A 24,388-nucleotide genomic window follows, 5' to 3' on the forward strand; every position below is an offset into this window, starting at 1 on the left:
CTTTGATAAGCTTTAAACAATCATTTCCTTCAAAAAGGTAACTTGTACAACTTAATTTGCACGTAAAAACCGTTTTAAACACCTGAAGTTAGAAATTTTCAAGTAAAAAGTCTAGTCTTAAAATTTTTGGCACTGACAGTTATAGATTATGGAGTTTCTATTATTTTAGAGGTAGTTTGATGAAACGGAAACTTTAGTAATATTTTAGGGATTAGTTTTTAATTTTTTCTTTCCTAGAACTACCTAAAAATTATTGGACTTTTCTCATTGACTTTTTTAGGAATCATTTTCTCACTGAATGACAAATCAAGCTCATCAAATTTGAAGATTGATGCTTTGTCGTGTCTGTATGTAATCCTTTGTAACCACTCTCCTCAAGTCTTCCATCCTCACGTTCAGGCTTTGGTTCCTCCAGTGGTGGCTTGTGTTGGAGACCCATTTTACAAGATTACATCTGAAGCACTTCTTGTTACCCAACAGCTTGTCAAAGTAATTCGTCCTTTAGATCAGCCTTCCTCGTTTGATGCAACTCCTTATATCAAAGATCTATTTACCTGTACCATTAAGAGGTTAAAAGCAGCTGACATTGATCAGGAGGTCAAGGAAAGGGCTATTTCCTGTATGGGACAAATTATTTGCAACCTTGGAGACAATTTGGGTTCTGATTTGCCCAATACACTTCAGATTTTCTTGGAGAGACTAAAGAATGAAATTACTCGGTTAACTACAGTGAAGGCGTTGACACTGATTGCTGGGTCGCCTTTGAAGATAGATTTGAGGCCTGTCCTGGGAGAAGGGGTTCCTATCCTTGCTTCATTTCTCAGGAAAAACCAGAGAGCTTTGAAACTGGGTACCCTTTCTGCCCTAGATATTCTAATTAAAAACTATAGTGACAGCTTGACAGCTGCCATGATTGATGCAGTTCTAGACGAGCTCCCACCTCTTATCAGTGAAAGTGATATGCATGTTTCACAGATGGCTATCAGTTTTCTTACCACACTGGCAAAAGTGTATCCCTCCTCCCTTTCAAAGATAAGTGGATCCATTCTCAATGAACTTATTGGACTTGTGAGATCACCTTTATTACAGGGGGGAGCTCTTAGCGCCATGCTAGACTTTTTCCAAGCTCTGGTTGTCACTGGAACAAATAATCTAGGATACATGGATTTGTTGCGCATGCTGACTGGTCCCGTTTATTCTCAGAGCACAGCTCTTACTCACAAGCAGTCTTACTATTCTATTGCCAAATGTGTAGCTGCCCTTACTCGAGCATGCCCTAAAGAAGGACCAGCTGTAGTAGGTCAGTTTATTCAAGATGTCAAGAACTCAAGGTCTACAGATTCCATTCGTCTCTTAGCTCTGCTTTCTCTCGGAGAAGTTGGGCATCATATTGACTTAAGTGGGCAGCTGGAACTAAAATCTGTAATATTAGAAGCCTTCTCATCTCCTAGTGAAGAAGTTAAATCAGCGGCCTCCTATGCTTTAGGCAGCATTAGTGTGGGCAATCTTCCTGAGTATCTACCATTTGTCTTACAAGAAATAACCAGTCAACCCAAAAGGCAGTATCTTCTGCTTCATTCTTTGAAGGAAATTATTAGCTCTGCATCAGTAGTGGGCCTTAAACCGTATGTTGAAAACATCTGGGCCTTATTGCTAAAGCACTGTGAGTGTGCAGAAGAAGGAACCAGAAATGTTGTTGCTGAATGTCTAGGGAAACTCACTCTAATTGATCCAGAAACTCTCCTTCCACGGCTTAAGGGGTATTTGATATCAGGTGGGTATCTAGACTTTCTTAACAAAATTTTACTAGCAGTTGTTAACCTTGAAAGGTGCCTAATGCAGAAGTTAAAACCTTTTGTATTGTACATGTAGAACCTATGCCTTATGTTGCAATATGGAGCCAGATTCAAGTGACATTTTGTTGTTTAAAAGATGGAGTAATAAGATCATGGTTAATCAGTTGTAGTTCCTTCTGTTCATTATATTTGAATGTTACTCTTTTATCTTAAAATGTGGAAAAGGCAAATGTCTCTTGAGTTAATACATATTAAGGACGGGATAGTACTAATTATAATATTAAAATTAGTGAACTTAATTAGTTCAAATGTAGGCTCCTAAAAGGCTTTGGTTTTCAAATTTACCAGTGGCAACTCCTTTAGACTAGCGAATAATGAGAGCCATTGCTTTCTTTAGAAACTGCTTTTTTAAGAAAACAGTTGAAGAGCTTTTAAGCTCTTTATAAGTTTAAACATTTTCCTTTTGTGAGGGCTAGATCAGATCTCCCACTGGTGCTCTCCCAGGTCTTCTCCTTCTCAGAAGACATTATTTCTTTTGAAATCTACTGGGATTATGTCTTATGAGTAAATGTTGTCTACTCTGAGAGCAGTAAGTACCATCCCTCTTGACCAAAGAGAATTTGAAGGAATTGAAGATACCAGTGTCAGGTTGAAGTGGCTTGAAAATAGTAAAGATGTCCATGGACTTTAGTGACTTTGCATACCAATAGACTTAAAATTTTTTTTTAAATTAGGTTCATCATATGCCCGAAGCTCAGTGGTTACAGCTGTGAAATTTACTATTTCTGATCACCCACAACCTATTGATCCACTGTTAAAGAACTGCATAGGTAAGTGGAAACAAAGATAAACATACTGATTAATAACTAAAAATATTACCAAGGAACTAAAAGAAAATGTTTTTAAGGGTCTGGTAATTGTTTCATTAAAAAGATAATTGATAATGTGTGAAGTTATTATCTGTTTATTTTGCAAATAAATTCACTAGGATGTCTTCAGAGTCAACTACATATTTGGTCTGTCTGACCAGATAAAAATAAATCTTACTTGATCTGTTAGAGCCCCAGTTTTCTGTTATTAATTGTAAACCCTCCAGCTCCCAAGGTGATCTGTGGAAACCTCCTTAGGTAAGGTGGAAACAGTGTAAGAATAAAAAACAGAGTTGAGTAGAAATGAGAGAGAGATAGCCAAAAGAGACCAGGGCTATCTCTGCTTCTATGAGGACAAGAATTATTTTTAATGATTTTACAACTTCCTTGTGTTTTGATCATCAATTTTCCTAGAGTAGGTAACACTAAAAACCTTCAGAGCTTAGTTTGGTGTTTTCTTGAAGACAGTGCAAACAGATAACAGCAAAGAGGATAGAGGGATATGGCAAAAAAGCTTTGTGGGCTTGTACCATTCTGCAGTAGGCCAGAAAGGAAAATAAAAAAACAATTTAAAAGAATTACAGAAATGGATTATCAATTCAGAATAAGAGGGATACAGGGATAAATGGATGCTATTGTTGGGACCTAGAAATAATTTAAAGAAGGTCTGAATTCGAAGATTCTTGTCTTTTGTTCTCCTCCCTTTTTTTGCTTTAATATATTATTTTTTAAGGATTATTTTGAGAGAAAGTGAGTGAGCAAGTGGGAGGGGTAGAGGGTGGGGGAATCCCAAGCAGACTCCACGCTGAGTGTGGGGTCTGACACAGGGCTCAACCCCACAACCTGATGGTCATTCTCATTGAATTATGATCTAGTTTAGTATTATTTGTGACTATATGAACATTAGGACACCTCAGAAGCTTTTGAAAAATTGTAACAACAAAACCAGCATTGAGGATTAGTGATCCTAGTCCCTGTCATCATTTGTCCATAATAACAGCAATATTTTAGATGCATTTATGAAAGGAGATACTTTAATTATTTTGATTTTCTGTTTTAGTAATTCTAAGCAGAGGGGTAAGGAGGTTTAGGGTGGTATGTTTAAATCCTTTTTGAACCAGGGTACATCCTGAACACTTGTTGTAATTAGAAGTTTTCTGGGTGGTTAGCCTTAAATTACCAGCATACGGTATCTGAGGTATTACTTCCTTCCCATTTTTTTCAGATTGCTCTTGTGATACATTCAAGTCTTAACCCCTCTCTTTTTCTCTATGTGTCCCAAAAGATTGCTGACTGCAGGGTTGTGATGACACAGTGATGAACAGTAACTCCATGTGTGAATACCAGGGATGTCCCAGACACTATTCAGCAGTACACATGCAATTTTTTCTACTCATGTAGCCCTAAAAAGTTGATAGTTCTCATTTTATAAACTCAGAAACTGAGGCTCTTGCCTATCGCAACTTGCCAAAAGTTGGCAAATGTAGGGGTTTGGATCACCATCAGACTTATTTCTGCTTTTTGTCCTATGTGAGGTTTCAGTTTCTTCCTTTTGTATTCTTAACCCTCTTATTACCAATTCATATATTCTTCATTAAAGATAGAAATAAAAATATTTTGAAAGCACAGTTCTCTTCATCATCAGATAAATAGTATTCAGTTTATGAAGCAATGGATCTGTCCTCATCCTATTTACCTTATTTTGAACTCTTTTTTAAGTTCTATTTTTGTTGCTTTTTAGTGAGATTACTAATTTTGAACTCTTGAATCATTTGTGTTGCTGCCGGCTTCATCACTTCTCTGTGCAACCTACAGAATATAGATAGTTAATAGGGAACTTTTTTGGGTTCTCATTCCATACGCTCTGCATGATAGAATGTTGCCAAGAGTTGGTTATCCTGTGTGAATATAAATGTATTTAATTGATAGTTTACCTGTTGCCCAAAAAAGCTCTATGGTTCACGTATCATCTCATTCATGTTCTTCCATGCCCTGCATTGAAATAACAATAATGTCAACAATAAACTTACCCATTTAGAAAAAAATATGTATTTTAAGCCTACCCTGACTACATGTTGCTTCTCTTATAATTTTCAGGTGATTTCCTGAAAACATTGGAAGACCCAGATTTGAATGTAAGAAGAGTAGCCTTGGTCACATTCAATTCAGCGGCACATAATAAACCATCATTAATACGGGATCTTCTAGATTCTGTCCTGCCACATCTTTATAATGAAACAAAAGTTAGAAAGGAGCTGATAAGAGAGGTAAGTTTGTTACTTTACTGTTTGTCTAAGCCTGTCTTTTACTTTGAAGTATACCCACACATTCTCTTTTTGCTTCAACAGGTAGAAATGGGTCCATTTAAGCATACAGTTGATGATGGACTGGATATCAGAAAGGCAGCTTTTGAGTGTATGTACACACTTTTAGATAGTTGCCTTGATAGGCTAGATATCTTTGAGTTCCTAAATCATGTTGAAGATGGGTTGAAGGACCATTACGATATTAAGGTAAGATGTCTGTGCCTGTTGATAGATTGTTTTAGAAGACTTTGCTGTAGTGACTTTCACCCTTGTGATTTACTCTTAAGAAAAATTTGTTTGCTTGCCATGATTCTAGTAAGTGTGTTATAAACTAGAATATGCAAAAGTAGTAGTGATACAGTATAGCATCAGGAAAAAATCCAGAAGCTTCATTGGAAGAGGAAGTCAAGTCTACATTGTAGATGGAAAATTCTGAGAAATTCTCTGTGCCAGTTTGCTTTAGTGTATTGTTTCCAGACAAATTTTGCTGTTTAGAGTATAATGTGTGATAGTTTGGGTCTTTTTTTTTTTTTTTTTTTTTTTTTTAACATTTATTTATTCATGAGAGACACAGAGAGAGAGGCAGAGACACAGGCAGAGGAAGAAGCAGGCTCCATGCCGGGAGCCCGATGTGGCACTCAATCCCAGGACCCTGGGATCATGGCCTAAGCCAAAGGCTCAACCACTGAGCCACCCAGGTGCCCCTTTGGCCTGTCTTAATATTGAATACTAGTCTTCCCAGGGAGGTTTATCTTGACAGTTGTTAGAGCTGTTCTGTATGATAACCGTTGTATTCATCTAAATGAAGGATTTTTATTTTCCAGTATGATATTAATGGCTTAATATCAAAAGTTATGTTAAAGGATAACACAAAAGGACTCTTTTCACATGTACAAAGTGTAGAAGCAACTAGAGAGAAATCCCACTGCTTCTTAGATTTAGAGCATGAACTTATAACTGCTCTTTATTTGCTCATGTCCGTTTTAAATAGGAACTATATATATAAAGGTGATTTTAAAAAGGAGTGCATTATATCTCTATTCTACTTTTCTCTTAGGGCCTTTAGTCAAGGCAAAAGTGGCAGCTGAACAGTCATTTAGCATACTGTCAGAATCCTAACTTCTGTGTTTCCATATCTGGCAGTAACCTGACCCTCTCATTAGTCAATGACAAAGCCCCCCAAAAAGTAATAGAATCCTCCTGCTTCATTCTACAGCTTATAGTCTAAAGAGAAAAAAGACTGTGGTTACTGAGTTAATCTGAATAACCTGTCTTTTTGATGTTGGAGATCTGTTAGGACAGTAGAAACTTATTATAAAATTATTCTCCTGGTTCAGTTATTTTCATGTTCAGTGATTTTCCATTCCAGTGCACATGAGCTTTTTAAAAAATAGTATATTTATGGCCCTATCCTGACAGGTTAGGTAAAAATCTTTGGGAAAAGGGCTGAGGAATTAGGCATATTTCTAAAATTGTCAAGCACTAATGTGCAGCCCAGATTGAGAACCACTTTATCAGTGCTGTACTATAGGATCACCTTATAGGTTAGATCTGTCTAGTGCTTATAACTAATATTCCTAAGATAAGGTTTGAAACAAATTTATGTGATTCCAAGTGGCAGATTACATTAAAATGAAACTTTATGGTACTTGCTAATCCTTTCCTCTTAAAAACTTTATCAGAATTTTGTCTTTAGAAAATAATGCAAGTCTAAATTTTTGTTTTAATGTCTAATAGATGCTAACATTTTTAATGTTGGTGAGACTCTCCACCCTTTGTCCAAGTGCAGTACTGCAGAGGTTGGACCGACTTGTTGAGCCGTTACGTGCCACATGTACAACTAAGGTAATCACTAATAGACATCACCTAAGGCCAGGCTTGGTATATTCAAGATCCTAGTTGATTCTATACTGTAGTTTTCTGAATTTAACCATGCTAGCACCCTATGTAGCAGTTGGTTTAAATGTTTTGTTAAATGCTATTCTTAAAAGCTTTTATTTAATGTTACACTATGATACCTATTTTGAAGTATTGATACAGGATAAAATGTGATAGAAGCACAAAAGAGGAAATGGTGAATTGTAGTGGGGGTGGGAGGAATCATAGCTTCTAATGAGCATGGTATTTAAAACAGACCTTGAAAATGAAAAGTCAGAATTATTTTTAGATTCAGAAGGTAAAACGACTTTTCACATAAAAAGTTACACAAATTTAAGGCAGAGAGGTCAGTACATGACGTTCTTGAAGAATAATGTCTTAGTTAATGGTCTAAATTAAGGAGTAGTTACTTGATAAGCATAAGGCTCTGGATCTCGTTCTTTGTTTCAGTCAGGCTCTGGATTTTCTGTTTTATAAAGGGCTTTGTATAAAATGTTCCCTCAAAGGAAGACAGCTACTGCTAAAAATTTAAAAATAGCTGTTTAGAGTAGAATGTACCTTTGGGGCTTATAAAATAGCTTTGCTTTATTTACCAGAAATTTCTATATGCTTAAAATTTTGTTCAAGAGCTGTCTTTATGTTACAGGTGAAGGCAAACTCAGTAAAGCAGGAGTTTGAAAAGCAAGATGAACTAAAGCGATCTGCCATGAGAGCAGTAGCAGCATTGCTAACCATTCCAGAAGCCGAGAAGAGTCCGCTGATGAGCGAATTCCAGTCCCAGATCAGTTCTAACCCTGAGCTGGCGGCCATCTTTGAAAGTATCCAGAAAGATTCATCATCTACTAACTTGGAATCAATGGACACTAGTTAGATGTTTGTTCAACATGGGGACCATTACATTGACCATATGATGCACTGAATTGACAGGTTAATCATAAGACATGGAAAGAAGTGTTTAAGGCTTCAAAATGTTCCATATTATTTTTCCTTCACGGAGACAGTTTGGCTTTCTTCCATTGTTGTTTTTGTAGCATTTCTTTCAGAAACATGTATTTCCACAATCTCCAGAGGTTGTAAAACCACTAATGTCTTAGTGGTTAGGGCAACATTTAAAAAAATGGAAACTTAAAAGTTAGGATTTATGGAGTTAGGGTCCAGTATCTATTTGCCCTGTAATGTTTAGGATTAAAATGTTAAAATTTTGTGACCATGAATTTCTTTCTTTTATAAATTTTCTTTTAAAAATCAAAAATTCTGCAAGATGAAAACCATGTTTTTCTTGTATAACTTTTTGTTTCAGCAACATAAATTGATTTTTAGCTGGCAGACAAGGATATCTGTGTAAGATTTGTTACATTTCAAAGGGTTTGGCAGTTTAAAAATAATAAGGTATCATTTTTTAAGTATGGGGATTAAGATATCCCTGTTGCGCACACTAATTTTGCATGAGCAAGTTTACAAATATGTATTGTCTGTAAAGCAGCATGTGCAGATTATTCATAATAACAAAAGTTAAAATAAGTATTGTATTAGTGCAATTTTCAGATATTTATTTTTGCACAGAAAACCTATCTGGGGAGAGAGAGAGAGAGAGAGAGGAGTAAATTTTTGAAACTTTGGTTTTCTTAATGCCAGTGTGAATTTGCAGATGTTTTCAGCAAATCAAGTCACAATAACAATTTGCCACTTTTTCTATTATAAATTTTCTTACACATTTAAAATTTGAATATTTAAGTACTCAGTTTTTCTCAGTTACCCATTTGTGTGTGTGTGTTTCCACTTAGAAATTTTTAAAACCAGATGTTTCTTTCATTCCCTTTGGATCCCTGCATTCCTTATCAAAGGATACAAATACTGTGTATGCTTTTGAATTTTATTTTTAGGAAAATTCTGAAGCTGACGATCACATCACAGGTTTGTTAATATAGTAATTTCTTTTAGTTGAGTTAGAGTCCCCACCCCTCCCTTGTAGAGCTAATTTACATATTGTATTTGGTAAGTGTTGACTACTTTTCCTGATTAAGGGGGTCTGTGCTGGGGGGAAACAAAGCTTTGCAGTATCTTATATTGTAGTTAAAATTTTATTTAACATATCCTTCAGTGAGCTCATTTCACACTGTAGCCAATTCCTTCAAATTTGTGGTGCTCCTGTAACAGTAAGAACTTCTGAAATAAAAGACATCTCCTAATGCTGTGCAAACATAGTTTACATGTATTGAAGGAGGCAGTTGTTAAATTGACCAATTCAAGCAATCAGATATTTGAAAACTGCACCCTTTATTTTTGAAACTGTGAATTAGAAATCATTTTCCCGCTGTATAACTTCCTGCTTTAACATCCGACTATGCAGTGATTTTAATTGATAACATACTGTGGTTATTAGATTAACAGCTTGATTTCAAATGTTCAGATAATGTGTAAGACATCACATTACCAGTAAGGATTTTAGTACGTTAATATAGAACGTTACATGAAGTTGGTGCCATTTCAAAAATGTGGCAGGTGATAATCTTATACCATAATTTGCATAAAACTGTAATAGAAATTTGAGATGTCAGTATATTATGTACTATGCATTACCGTGGTATAGATGTTGTGGATATATTTAAGTATTTGGTTACATGGTTTCACAATAAATTACAATACTGCAGGCTCTAGGACTATATAGGAGACTGACATGCATATGTTGTGTGAATGTCTTAGTTAATTGTCTAAAGTTAAATCCAAACACTTTTCATGTATTGGATTTCTTTTCTTTTTTTTTTTTTTTTTTTAAACTTCCAAGATGCATGGTTTGTTTTTTTTTAAGTCTTGGAAGACTGCTAATTTTTCTAACATAGCTGAAATTTTATCTTTTAATATAAAAATAGATTACATTTTTTCTAGTAGTATATCTGGTTTTAGTGGTTTTTAAAATCTATGTATATGTGAATATATATATTTACATAAAATTAGGTAACAGAAGAATACTCAGATTTTAAATGCTGAGTCATACTGATTAATTCTGTACTTTTAGTGGTGATATCAATACTAGAATGGAGGTTGCAGGGTGTGAAGTCTAGTCCTGGGTCTGCCACTCATACTACTCTTAACAGTCTTTCATGTATTAGGAAGTTCTGCTTATGTAGACTTCTCAGGAGAGCTACAAGTTAATAGAAAAATAGTTGTTGGCTTATTTTCTTGACACATCAACCTACTTTTTTAAAAAAAGTTCAATAGGAGGAGTTGCATTTTGAGGTTATTTAATGGAACTAAAGCGAAAAGGAAATTTGGTATAGCGAGGCCTAACCTAAAAATTTACATATAAAATCGATAGCACTGAACGATCATTTTTTAAAAAGGTGGTCATGTCTTCATATTAGTGATGGCTAAAGCTTCCTAACCATTAGGAATTAGAATGCTTAAGAGATAGGGGTATGAGGACTTCAAATGTTTGAATATTTACCAAAAAATTTACCAAAAGATGTTAATTATATAATCATAATTAACCAGTCTTATTTTTTTTAAAATACTTCTGTTGGATAAATGGTAAATAACATAGGGACATATCTAATTTAACCAGTTATAAGGGGTGTTTTGGTATTTTATATATAGCTAACAGACAGTAAATGAATATATTATTATATAGGCATGATTGAAGTTCATAAATAATGAAATAGTCAAAGTCCCTAGTCATTGAAACATTTAGTTAATGAGCCATGTAAGCTTTGTTTAGTCACCTGACAGAGTATGTGGTAATACTTCACAAAAAGTTGAGGTGACATTTTCTGCCCACATTTTTTACCAAAAATTTAAATTGTTAAAATTAACTGCCATTCTCTACATATATTATGCTTAGATGTTTTGATATTAAAGAGCATAAAATTTTCAGCAAATTTTGGATTCTAGCTCTGTCTTAAATTGAATCTATTTTTCAAATCACTGCCACCCCAGATTTCATATCTTTTTTTAAATCTTACTTAATCCTCTGTAGAATGGAAAATGAACACTACAGTAACATTTCATATTACTGTTTGGAAAAGGATATTCTGGTTTTAACTTACTTTTCCACTTAATTAAATATAAAACTCCTTTGATACCTTTAGTTGGTTGTAAAAATGGAACACAGTAGAAGTATTTGGTGGCAGGCTCCCAGAAGCTTACCAAATAAGGCCATTTTCTTAAGAAAGATACAGTGAAATTACTGCTTTTCCCGTGATTAGAAAAATAAGATTTTGTGAACACATACAAGTTAGGGCGAGATTTATCAGCAACATGGTTTTGCTTTTAGAAAGTTCTAAATTCAAATCGGGATTTTTCATTGGACATCATAGAAACCAACTTCAATTAAAACTACTGGAGGAAATATTGCAGGTAATTTTACTTTGTTAAACCCTGTGATGTCTGTGTGTATCAGGTTTCAGAATAAAATTTTTAGTAGAATGAATCTTAATACCCTGACCTCTTCAAACCTTTTAATTCTGATCTTAAATGAGTATCAGTGATGATTTTGGCAAATTGTTTTACTTAGGTCTTGGAAGAGAAAAAGCTTATATTTGAACTGAAAATTCCCCAGATTAGGGAATATTGGAACTAGTTACGGATAATGGCTAAATACACACTAATGATTGATGCACAATGAGTGATTTTACTTTGAAATGCTCTCTCTCTCTCAAACACACCCATAAATCTAAATTGTGCTCCAGAACTGGGTAACCTTGTTTTAATAGCCTGTACCAACCCTGTTACTCTGAAAAACTGTTTTACTTATTTCACAGACATTTCACTTTTAGCATAAACTCAGCTGCTTTCTTAGGTAAGGGCAACTACCTACTATGATGGTAGCTTACTATAATCCTAGTGTCATATTTTTAGAAGACTCACAAATGTGCATTTTGTTTGGAATCATTACCATCTGTGAACTAAGGCTTTCCGGAAAGGGCTGGAAATAAACTCCTGGCTCCTTATTCTAGATATAAAAAAATGGGGAAAAAAATACATGTTCTTTTTAGATCAGGATTTCTTACCCTTGGCACAATTGATATTTTGGACCAGATGCACAGCAGTCAGAAGGGCTGCCCTGTGCATTAAGATACTCCTCCTTTGCCCACTTAGATACCAGTAATACCATCACCACCCCCAGTTGTCTCCAGATTTTGCCAAAGGTCCCCAGTGGAAGAGGGTATGCAAAATTATCCCCAGTTAAGAGCCACTGTTCCAGAGATTTATTTCTAGCAGCTATAACCAACTGAGAACTATTAGATGTAAAGCTTCAGACATTCTTGTGTCCGTTCATCATCTTAAGTACTGCTTCTAATGAACCTATTTTCTTCCTTATCGTTAAGTACAACTCTCATGATTTAGTGGAAATAGGTTTCTATATAACCTCTTCTGATGCAAATGGATGATCTTAGATCCCTTAACATACCGTTTTTCCCTGGCTATAAAACGCTCTCTGCACACTTAGGAGAAATAAGAGTATAAAGGGGTTGCTGCTGTACAGGGGAGTATGAAGAGTTTGCTTTGGGATCAATACATTGTATAGAAAAGTTCAGGCACAGTAGGCATGGGCAGTTAGTACATTTTTCTTGAATTCTTATAAGAAGAGGATGTGGATTATTTTTTTTAATTGCTCAGATTCTCTTCAAGAGAATTGTCTATTAATTTACTTAATTGAACTAATGACTTATTTCCCCCCACAGGTAATTTCCTGTTTAGCTATAGTACGCGAAGACCTGCCACGTAGTGCTATTTCATATAATTCCAAGACACTAGATATTTGAACTTTGAAAGCAGCTATTAGAATTAAGCTGACAACAGCAGATTTTTGCTATTTTTCTAGGACTAGCTGATATGCGGAGACAACTAGATGCTTCCATATGAATCTTGATACCCACACATAGGATTTAAAGACTGATAGTGGTGGGCATGTGGCAGGAAAACCACCACAAAACTGCCTGTTCCTCAAAGCAGGACCATTGAGGGAGTGGCCTGTGATGCTTTGGAACCATTTCAGTACCACGTGGGAGAACTGGCCTAGGCACAAAAAGATTTCTTTTCCTTTTACATGGTCTATTGAAATACTAATGAGATTGATTGGCCCCCAGTTTAAGTCCAGAATAACCTTGAAAATCAGTCCTTAAAATTTAAAAGACTTAGAAATTTGTTCCAGCAGCACTTGCCCCCTGAGGTACAGTCGGGTGTCCCAGACGGCCGTGTGTCGCTGCCCATGTGCTGCTGTCTCCCCTGCTCGTGTGTTTTACAGCCAAGATCCATGTGAACTAGCTTGCCAGGCTCTCCTTTCTCTAATGGATCAAAGGCAAAGCTAATTACGTTTCCCTCTCCTACCCCTTAGTACCGTGTGCTTGGTAGTGGGGAAAACACGCTGGATAATTACTATGAAACTGCGTCGTCGTAGGGGAAATAACAGGGTTCTGCTGGAGGATTTGTGCCAGGTTCTTGGTCGGGGGTTCAGAGTGAGCCCGAGCCGAGGCGGCTGTGCTCTCCCGTGGGAACAGAGCTGGTGAGAGCCCGGGGACAAGGCCCAAGGCCTGCTGAGTGGCTGTGGTTGGCGGTTCGGGAGCACTGAGAGGCCAGCGAGGGCAGGTGGTCCGGGGCCTCGTAAACAAACAGTTGGGCTGCCCATCATCGCTGAAATTAACCCACAGACTTAAGGGCTTGGCAGTCCTGTAATCCGGTTTGTAGTTTAAAAAAAAAAAATTGCTACAGTTCAGAGAATGGATTAAAAGGCAAGTAAAATATTTGTTGATGAATTAGAAGATTCCTGGGGTGATAATGCAGGTGAGGGGAATGTTATGGGAACAAGAGTATAGTTTGGAGAGAAAGGATTTTTAAAATAAAATAGGCAAGACAGCCATTGATTAGATATTGGAAGTACATGTAATTATACTGCAATACGGGCAGCGTCCACAACAGAGGGTTTCGGGTGCCTGTTCTAGGTAGCACGGGGGCTTGGCTTCCCCGCTCCCTGGGACCCAGGCTCCCAGCCAGGGTGCCTTCCGAGTGCTGTCCGCTTGTGATCACGTTTAGGAGGCCGAGGAGGCGTGGTCGTGCCTACAGCTGAGCACTCACTCCCAAGGCATCTGTGACCACAGTAAGCTCAAGCTGAGTTGTGATTTTTTTAAGAGACAAGGGAGGTAGAGGAATTGTGTCACCTTGCACGCCCCGCCAAAACCAACTCAAAATCCGATGCTCCTACCCCTATTACAAGTTGTTGTCAATCACACGGCCACTCCGTCTCTCTGGAGTTTCCTAACTTCTCTTTATGCTCCAGAACTCCCTCAGCCTTTCCAGAGTAACACATTTTGTTACCCACTTTTAACGCTGGCACCCAGGCCCAAGAGCAAGGGATCACCTACCTCAAGGGGCCCCCACCTGCCCCGGCCCACACCACTGCCATTTCCAGTGTATTTTTCCAAGCAAAACTACACTAAAAGTGCCAGCAATGTTGGCGTTTTCTCACATACGTACCTAGATACCCTTATTCGATATTCCAACCCTATGGTTCCTGCTTTTATCAACTTCATCTTTACTATTCCAGCTGCCCACTGAGGGCTACAGCTTAGGTATTTCCATTCAGAGCTACTCGAACTTCACCTCTGATAACCTACTCTGACAATAACTTCCTGTCCAGCAAATTCTGTGCTCACTGATCTTTGACCTCAGAGTCCTGCAGTCTATTACCCACCATTTTTTCTCAGCCCATCCTAGCCTTCTGTTTTCCTTCTGGTACGACCCCCTGGTTGGGTTTAGAAATGGTTTATTCCTCAGATTACTTGTCCTCTTTACTGCATTTAGGGATGCTTACTCTTCCATTCCCTAAAGCTTCCTTTAAGTTTTACACTTAGTTTTCTTCTCCATACCCAATGGCCTACCATTAATCTCATTTTATCAGTAAAATTAAGGTCATCCCCTCCCCCTAACCCCTCACATCCATTCCCATCTTCCCTCATGTCCTTCTCTCAGATTGAGTTGTTGCCCTTTAGCTCAAGACCAAACTCTCCCAGAACCCAGCGCTCTCCAGCCTATCCCGGTTTTGGTTCATAAAATTGGTTCTTCATGTTTTCCACTTTATTCTCAACACCACTTCGAGTGGTTCCATCTGCTGGGCCCAAAAGTACACTGAAGTCTCATATAAAACAGTTTTTTATATTGCATCTTCCACAAGATGTCCTGTATTTGTAGAGGAGGTTTGCTTTCCCAATTTCTTGCTGTCTTTTCACTTAATGTGTTCTAATCTGGCTTTCCTCCCTCCGTTGGTGATCACAGCAAGCCAATTTTAGTGACCTCTAAGATGCCAAAATGGCCTTCAGTATTTTTCTTCGTTGAATTCATTGAGGCTAATCCTGTTCACCCCCTTCACGAGCCTACCGATTGCCTTGGGTTCTAGGACTCTACTGTCTCCTGGGACTTTCCTTGTACCTATGAGGCCACTGCATCTTAGATTCCCTCAAATATCGTTCATTAGGGCTTTCAGTCCACTGGGCTCATAAACACAGGTTTCCCCTGCTATAGGAAGTAGGAACTTCGTAGGAAGTAGAGCTTCCTATGAAACCTTTCATAAGTCGAAATGGGGTAAAATGAAGATGCAGCTCCCATGAACTGCCCGCCCCCCCTTTTTAAGTTCTCCTCACGTCTTCAGATCATTCGAATCGTTTTTGGGGAAACCTTTGTGAGCGTCCCTAGACCCAAAAATAACCTCTTAGGCTTTTCTGGCACCTTAGTACACATCTTGCTAACAGTTATACAAAGTAAATGGAGACAAAACACAGATGCCCATAGACCTAGTTCAAAGCTATGGCAGCCTGGGGTGCCGGTGGCTCAGCGGTTGAGCATCTGCCTTGGGCTCATGGTGTGACCGACCCCGGGGTCCTGGGGTTGAGTCCCGCATCAGGCTCCCCATGGGGATCCTGCTTCTCCCTCTGCCTGTGTCTCTGCCTCTCTCTCTGTGTGTCTCTCATGAATAATAATAAAAAAGCTACAGCAGCCTGATGCAGAGATGCTGAGTGTGGTCACCAGGTAAGGAGTTGGTCGTGCCACTTGTGTGGAGTGTGCACTGCCTCTAGAACTGCTTGCTGTGAAACAGCTGCTGAGGCTTTCATCCCCCCCCCCCCCCCCAACGAAAGCAAAAGTCCCCTCTGGGTTTCTTTTGGTTAGCGAAAACAGGTACTGATGTAGTAGGTCCTTCATAAACGCATAGTGGTGTAACATGAACTTTTGAAAAGTGGGGATACCTATAATAAATACCTCCTAGGTCATCTCATCCTTTTTTCATTGTTTGCATGTTGATTTTAAAATCCATACACTAGGGACGCCTGGGTGGCTCAGTCGGTTAAGCATCTGCCTTCGGCTCAGGTCATGATCCCGGTCCCAGGTCAGCAGGGGAGTCTGCTTCTCCCTCGCCCACTATTCCCCTCTTTTGGCTGGCTCTCTCTCTCTCTCTCTTTCAAATAAAATCTTTAAAAAAATCCATATATCCAGGCCAGTCTATGCCCCTATACTTCAGACTATTCCATCAAACTATTGCTAGACACCCTGTAAAGGTATCTCAACAGAGCATCTAAAGCTGAACTCAGCATCTTCCCCTGTTTTTTCCCGTCTTTGTGTCTTTGCTGAAGCCACTCCATTTACCCAATGACTCAAAACCTTAGCACACGTCTGGAAGCAGAATAATGTAAAGAACAAGGATTCTGCTGCCAAACATCATCTGGGTTGAATGTCAACTGAATATTAGTCTGACTTGGGTAAATTACTTAGTCTCGGTTTCCCCATTTATAACATGGAGAAAAAATAGTAGCGACCTCCTAGGATTATTGTGAGGATTAAACAGAAATAGATGTAAAGCACTTAAAACTGCCTGGTACACAGTAAGCGTCATATAATTGTTAGCTCTTGTTAGCATCCTGCCCATTTTATTTCCTAAATATTTCTCAGGCCCATCCCAACTACACTGGACTCAAGACCTCATTTCCTCCTTATCTATTGATTGGACTACAACAAATGCCTCCTAATAAGTACTTTGGTGTTCCTCCATTCAGCAAACTAGTTCATTAAGAGCTTTGCCAGGTCCTGCTGACCTGTAACGGCAGGTGAGAGACACTACCTGACATGAAGACGTGTGTTGGTTGGCACGACAAAACTGACAAGGAAGCACCAGAACATTCTACTGTAGAAGTAGGTATCAAAGACAGAGAGGATGACAATGGAGGATATGATCCACTCCACAGGGGTGGGGCAGAAAAGGTTCATGGAGAAGATGAAATATCTTGAGAGAAGAGGTATTAGCTCCTTAGAAGAGTGATTTCAAATGGGGATGCATCGTAACCACCGGGAGAGGGCTTATTAAAACAGTGCTGGGCCCTACCCTCCAGAGGTTCAGGGCCAGTAGGTGGGTGTGGGGCCCAATCGTGCATTTCTCATAAGCTCCCAAGTCCTGATGCTGCCTCCCCAGGCCACACTCCAGGAACTACTGTTTTAAGATACCCACGGAGCCTTCGTTCCCAACTCCTCCTTCTACACAATTGCCAAGACAGTGGTCTTGACCATCTCACATCCTTGTAGTACATCCTTCAGTTGTTCCCTTTTGCCTAGAGGGCAGGTACAAGCTCCAGATATGGCTTCTGTCTGCCCCTCTAGCTTTAACATCTGTCACACCCAGGACTAACCTTTATCCTCTGGCAAGTCATATTTGCTTGAGCCTAACACATTGTTCCTTACCTTTGCTCAAGTTCAAAATATGCCTTTGACTGGAATATTTTGTTTTTTTCTTCCCTTTCTATGACTGGATGCTATCTTGTAGACCGAGCCAAGGACTTTAGATGTTTTCCTTGCTGTCAAGTGACAAGGGGGATAATCTAGGGGCCAACTCACATGTTTGGAGCCTGTCCCATTTTCACACATGTACTGTAGTCCAATTTCTTTAAGGAGCGCATATTAACATTGTGCAGGTACTGTTACTCCTCATGCCATTGCCCATGACTGCTGGGTGGGAGACAGTAAAGGGAGGAGCTGACTGGATATATAGGCATATAGGCCTTTATGTAAAACCGAAGACTGCCAGCAACCCAGGCTCACTCTCTACCTAACGTCTCACAACTTGGAGTCCTCTCTGGGGGGCTTGGCTGGCCTAAAGGGATGCCTGTTTTGTCTTGTTGGTGACTTCCTTTATTCTGATGCCCCTTGTTTTCTGTCTTCTAGAAATTTGTCAGAATTGGAAAAATACTTGGGTGTTCCTTTTTGCTCTCTATATTGTTTGGACTTTTATTTTACAAATGTTTGCTGTCATTTCAGTAGAATTTTGAAACTGAATAAATAGTATATGACATTTGTCTGCTGTCTTGAAGCTTCTGCTATTTCTTGTTCTTTTCTAATGCATTAATGAGAAACATAACAGTTGTTAAAGGCTCAGGCTGTAAACTTGGGTTCAGATCCGATTCTATTACCACTTGGTTTTGGGACTTTGGCCAAATTATTAATATCCTTAGGTCTGTTTCTTCATCAGTAAAACAGAGTTATGTCTATCAGCCTCAAAAGATTGCTAAGAAAGTTAACACACACACGTACACCACCCCCACACACACCCCCACGCCATAGAGTATGGTACATATTTAGCATTCAAATATATTCTGAAAAAATACATTTATTCATAAATAAATGGCTGTAGGAGTTTAATAGTCCACTTATAGATTTTCTTTATATTACTCCCATTGCTAAATAGTTGGGCTTTTCCAAAGGGGATGGAGGGATGTATGAGAAGAATATTTTACAGCAAATTTTGAGACTGCTAGGATGGCCCAGTATTTGAAGCTATATAAGCATAAATTATTATACTAGAAAATTAAAACAGTGAAACTATGGAGTAGTTATCAGAAATGATAACAAATAGTATCTTAAATGGTGAAACATTAAAACAATTTGATCCAGAGCAAGTACTAGACTATTAGCATCATATATAGTATTGTGTTAGAGGTTTAAAAAAATGAAACCAAGCAAGAAAAGATAATGAATGCTATTAATTAGAAAATAGAAGAAGAATAGAAGAAAATAAATGGTCCAAGATGGCAAAGAAGATTCTAAACCCACCTCCTCCCATAGACACATTGACTCTATACCTACATACAAAAAAAAAAAAAAAAAAAAATTGCTCTGAAAAAGACCTGAAAGCTGACTGAGCAGCTCATTCACATTGGCAAACAGGAAAAGGGGATCACATCAAGGTGGGTATTAGAGGCTGAGACGTGGTCTCACCATAAACTCCATCCCTGGTGCATTAACCCACAACTGGGAGGAAAATCACAAAGGAGGAACATCTCCCTGAAGAGTGAAGGATTTGTACCCCACGTGAGGCACTCAAACTTTTATCACCTGCACATGAGAGCGGACTCTCAAATACCTGTCTTTAAAAACCAACAGCATACATCTTGATGAGACCCAAAGGAGACAGCAGAGAAATGCCTTTTAAAGGACTAACACATTAAAAAGCTCAGCACAAAAGGAGCCATTTGAAGGGTCCCCAGACATTATTATTTGAAAGAGATTCATCGGCTAATCTTAAAGCATGATCAGTAGGAGCAGAGACCTGTTGAGATGCTCTATGGAAAGAAAGGGAAATAATAAGAGCCAGGTTTTTTTTTCCCCCTTTATCTCAGGAGGTGTCATCTTCATGATCCACTTCTACTACTATCAACACAGCCACTATATCCTGAGAGAGACTTGCACAGAAACGAATGCCTTGGTTTTTATGGCTATGACCAGAATATGCCACTTGTCACCTGATTCTAAAAGCCAGGGAGTTTAAAATTCAAAATACATAAAGAAAGCATACAGTTCAGCACCAAACACCCAAATAGCTCAAGTGAAAACAAAAATGGGCAGGGGACCTGAATAGGCATTTTTCCAAAGAAGACATTCAGATGGCCAACAGACACATGAGAAGATGCTCAATGTCACTAATTATCAGGGAACTGTCAATCAAAACCACAATGACTTGTTACTTTATACCTGTCAGAATGGCTAAACTTAAAAAGCACAGGGAAAAAAAAAAAAAGCACAGGGAATAACAAGCATTGGCAAAGGATGTGGAAAAAAAGGAACCCTCATGCACTGTTGGTGGCAATGCCAACTGGGGAGCCACTGCGGAAAATGCTATGGGGGTTCCTCAGAAACTTAAAAATGGAATTACTGTAGGCTCTGTAGGCTTCAGTAATTGAACTATGAGATATTGACCTAGAGGAGATGAAAACGCTAACACCATGAGATATATGTACCCATATGTTTCTTGTAGCATTATTTACAATAGCCCAGATATGGAAGCAATCCAAGTGTCTAATCATAGATGAATGGATAGAGAAGACATGGTATCTATGCACAATGGCATAGTACACAGCCACAAAAGGGAATGAAATCTTGTCATTTACAACAACATGGGTAGACCTAGAGGGTATAAGGAAGGCTAAGTGAAATAAGTCACCCAGAGAACAAACACATTTCACTCAAACGTGACATTTAAGATGAAATAGAAGGACAACAAAGAAAAAAAGAGACACACAAAACAGACTCTTAAATACAAAGAATAGACTGATGGTTGGCAGATGGAGGTAGCAGGAGTGGTGGTGGGAACAGGTGAAAGAGATGAAAAGACTTAAGAATACACTTATCTTGAGCACAGCAAAAGGTGTAGGACTGTTTGATCATCGCTGAAACTAACATAATAGCACACATTAATCGCACTTCAATAAAAAAAGGAAAATCTGGAGGAGAAAAAACCGTTATAATAGCGTATTCACCAAAAACAAAAATCCAAGTAGTACCCACACAGTTCAAACTTGTGTAAGGGTCCACGGTATCAGCACACTGAAGAAAGTCCTCAAACCACAAAGGGACAGAGCAAGGGAGAAAGAAAGGAATAGAGGCATTATGAAAACAGCCAGAAAATAATAACAAAATAGGTGATAAGCACATACCTCTTGATAATTACTTGAAATGTAAATGGACTGAATGCTCCAACAAAAAAACACAGAGTAGCTGGATGACTAGCAAAACCAGACCCATCTGCCTGTGGCCCAAAAGAGACCCTCTTCAGATATAAGGACACACAGACTGAATGTGAATGGAGGCAGAAATATATTCCATGCAAATGGAAACCAAAAGAAACCTGAGGGAGCGATACTTCTATCAGACAAAATAGACCTGAACGGGGGAGGCTGTAACAAGAGACAATGAAGCACATTATATAATAGTAAAGGGGTCAACCTACAAAGAAGACATGATGTTTGTAAATATTTGTGCACCCAATAAAGGGGCACCTGCATATGTGACGCCAATATAAAAAGAGCTAAAGGGAGAAACAGAGTGATAGAATGGCAGCAGGGGACACTAGTATCCCACTTACATCAAGGGATAGGTCATTCATCAGAAAATCAATAGGAAAACACATCAGCCTTAAATGACACAGGAGGCTGGATGGGCTTTGTGGATATATGTACAACACCTCATCCCAGAGCAGCAGGGCACACATTTGCTCAGAAGCACGATGAATATCCTTGTAGATGGATCTTATGTTGGCTCACGACACAATCCTCCATACTTTTAAGAAGACTGAGATCATATCAAGCATGTTTTCCAACCACAATCTCAGGACACTTGACATCAAGTACAAGAAGGAAACTGGGATATTTGCAACTACATGGAGATTAAATTGCATGCTCCTGAGCCACCAATGGGTCAAGGAAGAAATTCGAGAGGAAAAACTAAACAAAGCAAAACAAACCTTGTGACAAGTTTCAGTATGGATTGGCATCGTACTGAGGTGGATGGGGTGCAGATGAAGCACTTCTGGGAGGGAAACTTGTAGCAACATGGGCTTACCTCAGGAAACCAGGAAAATCTCAAACAGACAAGGAAATTTTATAACACCTCAAGGAGCTAGAAAGAGAAGAACAGAAATGAATCCCAAAGTCAAGGGAAGGAAGGAAATAACAAAGATCCCCATGGAAATAAATGAAATGGAGTTTAACAAGGCAATAGGAAAGATCAATGAAACTGAGAGCTGGTTCTTTGAAAACAAATGAAAGGGACACATCCTTTAGCCAGACCCACCAGGAAAAAAAGAGAGGGGCCTCAAATAAAATCAGAAATGAAAGGGGACATGTTCCAACTGATACCACAGAAACGTGAAGGACCACAAGACTCCTACAAGTAATTATTTTAGAAAATGGGAGGACACCATGAAAATGATAAGTTTCTGGAAACCGATAGCCTCCCAAGACCACATCCTCAAGAAATAGAATATTGGAATGGACCAAGTACCAGTACCGGCTTCTGCCCAGTAAAAATCCAGGCTCGGACAGCTTGGCTGGTCAATTTACCTACTTTGCTCAAAGAAAGCAAATGCCAATCCTTCTCACACTTGTCCCCACACAGACAAGGGGTGAGGACACTTTCAAACCACTTTATGAGGCCAGCATCACCCTGATAGCAACACCAGGACACCCCTACAGAGAAAAATAGACCCCAGGTTCCTCAGTGAACAGAGCTGTAACAATTGCCAACAAAATATTGGCAAAGCAAACTCAACAATACATCACAACAGTTGTGCACCACAATCCATGGGGATTTCTTCCTCTGATGCCGGGTCGGTTGAATAGCCATAAGTCAGCAAATGTGATGCATCGCAAAAGTCATATGCTCCCCTCAGCAGATTCAGACAAAGCATTTGGCAGCGGGCTTCCACATATGGGTGTAGCCAACTCTCTCAACCAGATGGGTGGAGAGGTAATGTACGTACGAACATGGCCAAGGCCAGACATGGCGATGCCAGCAAGGACGTCATACTCAAAAGCACAAAGTGCAATGTTTTTCCTGTAAGAGAAGGAATAGGACCTGGATGCCCACGCTCTTGCCACTTTTATTGACATAATGGTGGAAGTCCCAGCCACAGCATTTAGGTGAGGAAAAGAAGGAAAATGTATCTGAATCAGAAAGGGAGAAGGAGCCTGTCCCTGTTCACAGGAGACGCTCCACTCCACACACAGGGTACCCTCCAGATTTTGCCAAAACACAGAACTAGGAAACAGGTTCAGGACAGTTACGGGATACAAACTCAATACGCAAAAATTCTGTTGCATTTCCATATGCTGACCGTGAACCATCGGAGTGAGAAATAAGGAAAATAATCCCATTTACAAGTGCATCAGAAAGAATACAATATTTTGGAATGAATGTGTCCCATGCAGTGAAAGACTTGTTTATGGAAAACCATAGCATGTTAATGCAGGGAAATGAGGACAACGTAAACCCCTGGAAAGATACCCCTTGCTCGTGGATTGGAGGAGTTAGTGTATTTTAAAATGTCCACGCTACCCAAAGTCATACAGAGGTTCCATGCAATCCCTATCCGAATTCCAATGGTGTTTTTCACTGAAGGAGAACAAAGAACCCTCAAATTTTTCTGGAGGTGGAAGGACGACTTGAACAGGCACAGTGTTGTTGACAAGGAAGGAACCACAATCCTGGAACTCAAAGTATATTATACTTCTAAGGTCATCAAAACAGTATGGCACTGATGCAAAACTAGACTGCGGTTCAGTAGGACAGAGCAGAGAACCCAGATAAACTCACACTTATAGGGCCCATTAATCTGACAGGAGGCAAGAATGCACAATGGGGAAAAGACCATGATGATGGCCAAACTAGACAGCTACTTACAAGAGAATAGAAATGCGCTGCTTTCTTACACCATATACAAAGTTTAAATGGAATAGACAGGTTAATGTAAGTCTTGGAACCAGGAAAATCCTAGAAATATTGATAGAGGAAATGATGGTAGAGTAGGAGGATGTTGATCTCACCTCCACCCAAGGACAAACTGATGCAGCAGTGAAAAGCAGCTGGAGTATACAGAAGGCGACTTACTGCCCAATTTAGGATGTGTGCTAGAGAGGCAGGAATTTTCAAGGTGGTATCTAGGACTGGATGTTCTTGTGGGTACCATTTTCCTTCCTTCCTGGTTGCCTAGCCAGACAGATGCTTACTAGAGCAAGTTCTAGCACTATCTACACAGCTGGCACTGCTTGCCCCACCAGGTATTTCCCTATGGACACAAGTCATTCACAGGGCCAGGTGGTCCTCCACTGTGGCTCCCGCTCTACCACACTAGCTGGAAACATCTGTCGGGACTAGTGTTCTCCCAGAGTGACTACTGCCCTGCCAGACTTGGCAGGCAGTCCTTGCGGAGCCCAGCACCCAGTTAGGTCAACTCCTTCCCTGGGGATAGGAGAAGAGCTGGCCATGTCTGCCAGCGGGCCTGCCGTAGCTATAGCTGGGTTTCTCACTTAGCTGCTCTGGGGCAAGCCTTGTTCATCAGTGCTCCCAGAGGAGTCGTGGCCCGGCCATAACGAGAGGGCCCATGTAGCCCACACAGGAGGCACCTTTGGGATTCTTGGTTCTGGTGACTCAGGGGGATTATGCTCCTAAGCACCACAGGATATCTTTTATATATGCCCACTACTTTTAGGGCCAGGAGACATAGCTGTCCTACCCA

General features: G+C 39.3%; 1 protein-coding gene across 2 annotated transcripts in view; it reads left to right on the plus strand.

Moving 5' to 3' along the window:
- Positions 1 to 8,063, plus strand: part of CAND1 (cullin associated and neddylation dissociated 1) — a 38,964-nt gene extending 30,901 nt beyond the window's left edge. For both annotated transcript variants that reach the window (XM_025476673.3, XM_049115134.1), the window contains 6 exons: positions 281 to 1,774; positions 2,531 to 2,626; positions 4,763 to 4,932; positions 5,014 to 5,178; positions 6,709 to 6,816; positions 7,496 to 8,063. In XM_025476673.3, the coding sequence (XP_025332458.1) occupies positions 281 to 1,774; positions 2,531 to 2,626; positions 4,763 to 4,932; positions 5,014 to 5,178; positions 6,709 to 6,816; positions 7,496 to 7,720 (2,258 nt within the window). In that variant the 3' untranslated portion in view covers positions 7,721 to 8,063. The remainder of the gene's footprint in view (positions 1 to 280; positions 1,775 to 2,530; positions 2,627 to 4,762; positions 4,933 to 5,013; positions 5,179 to 6,708; positions 6,817 to 7,495) is intronic.
- Positions 8,064 to 24,388: the final 16,325 nt, after the last annotated feature.

The sequence above is a fragment of the Canis lupus genome, chromosome 10 (genome assembly GCF_003254725.2).
Source record: "Canis lupus dingo isolate Sandy chromosome 10, ASM325472v2, whole genome shotgun sequence".
Lineage (NCBI taxonomy): Eukaryota > Metazoa > Chordata > Mammalia > Carnivora > Canidae > Canis > Canis lupus.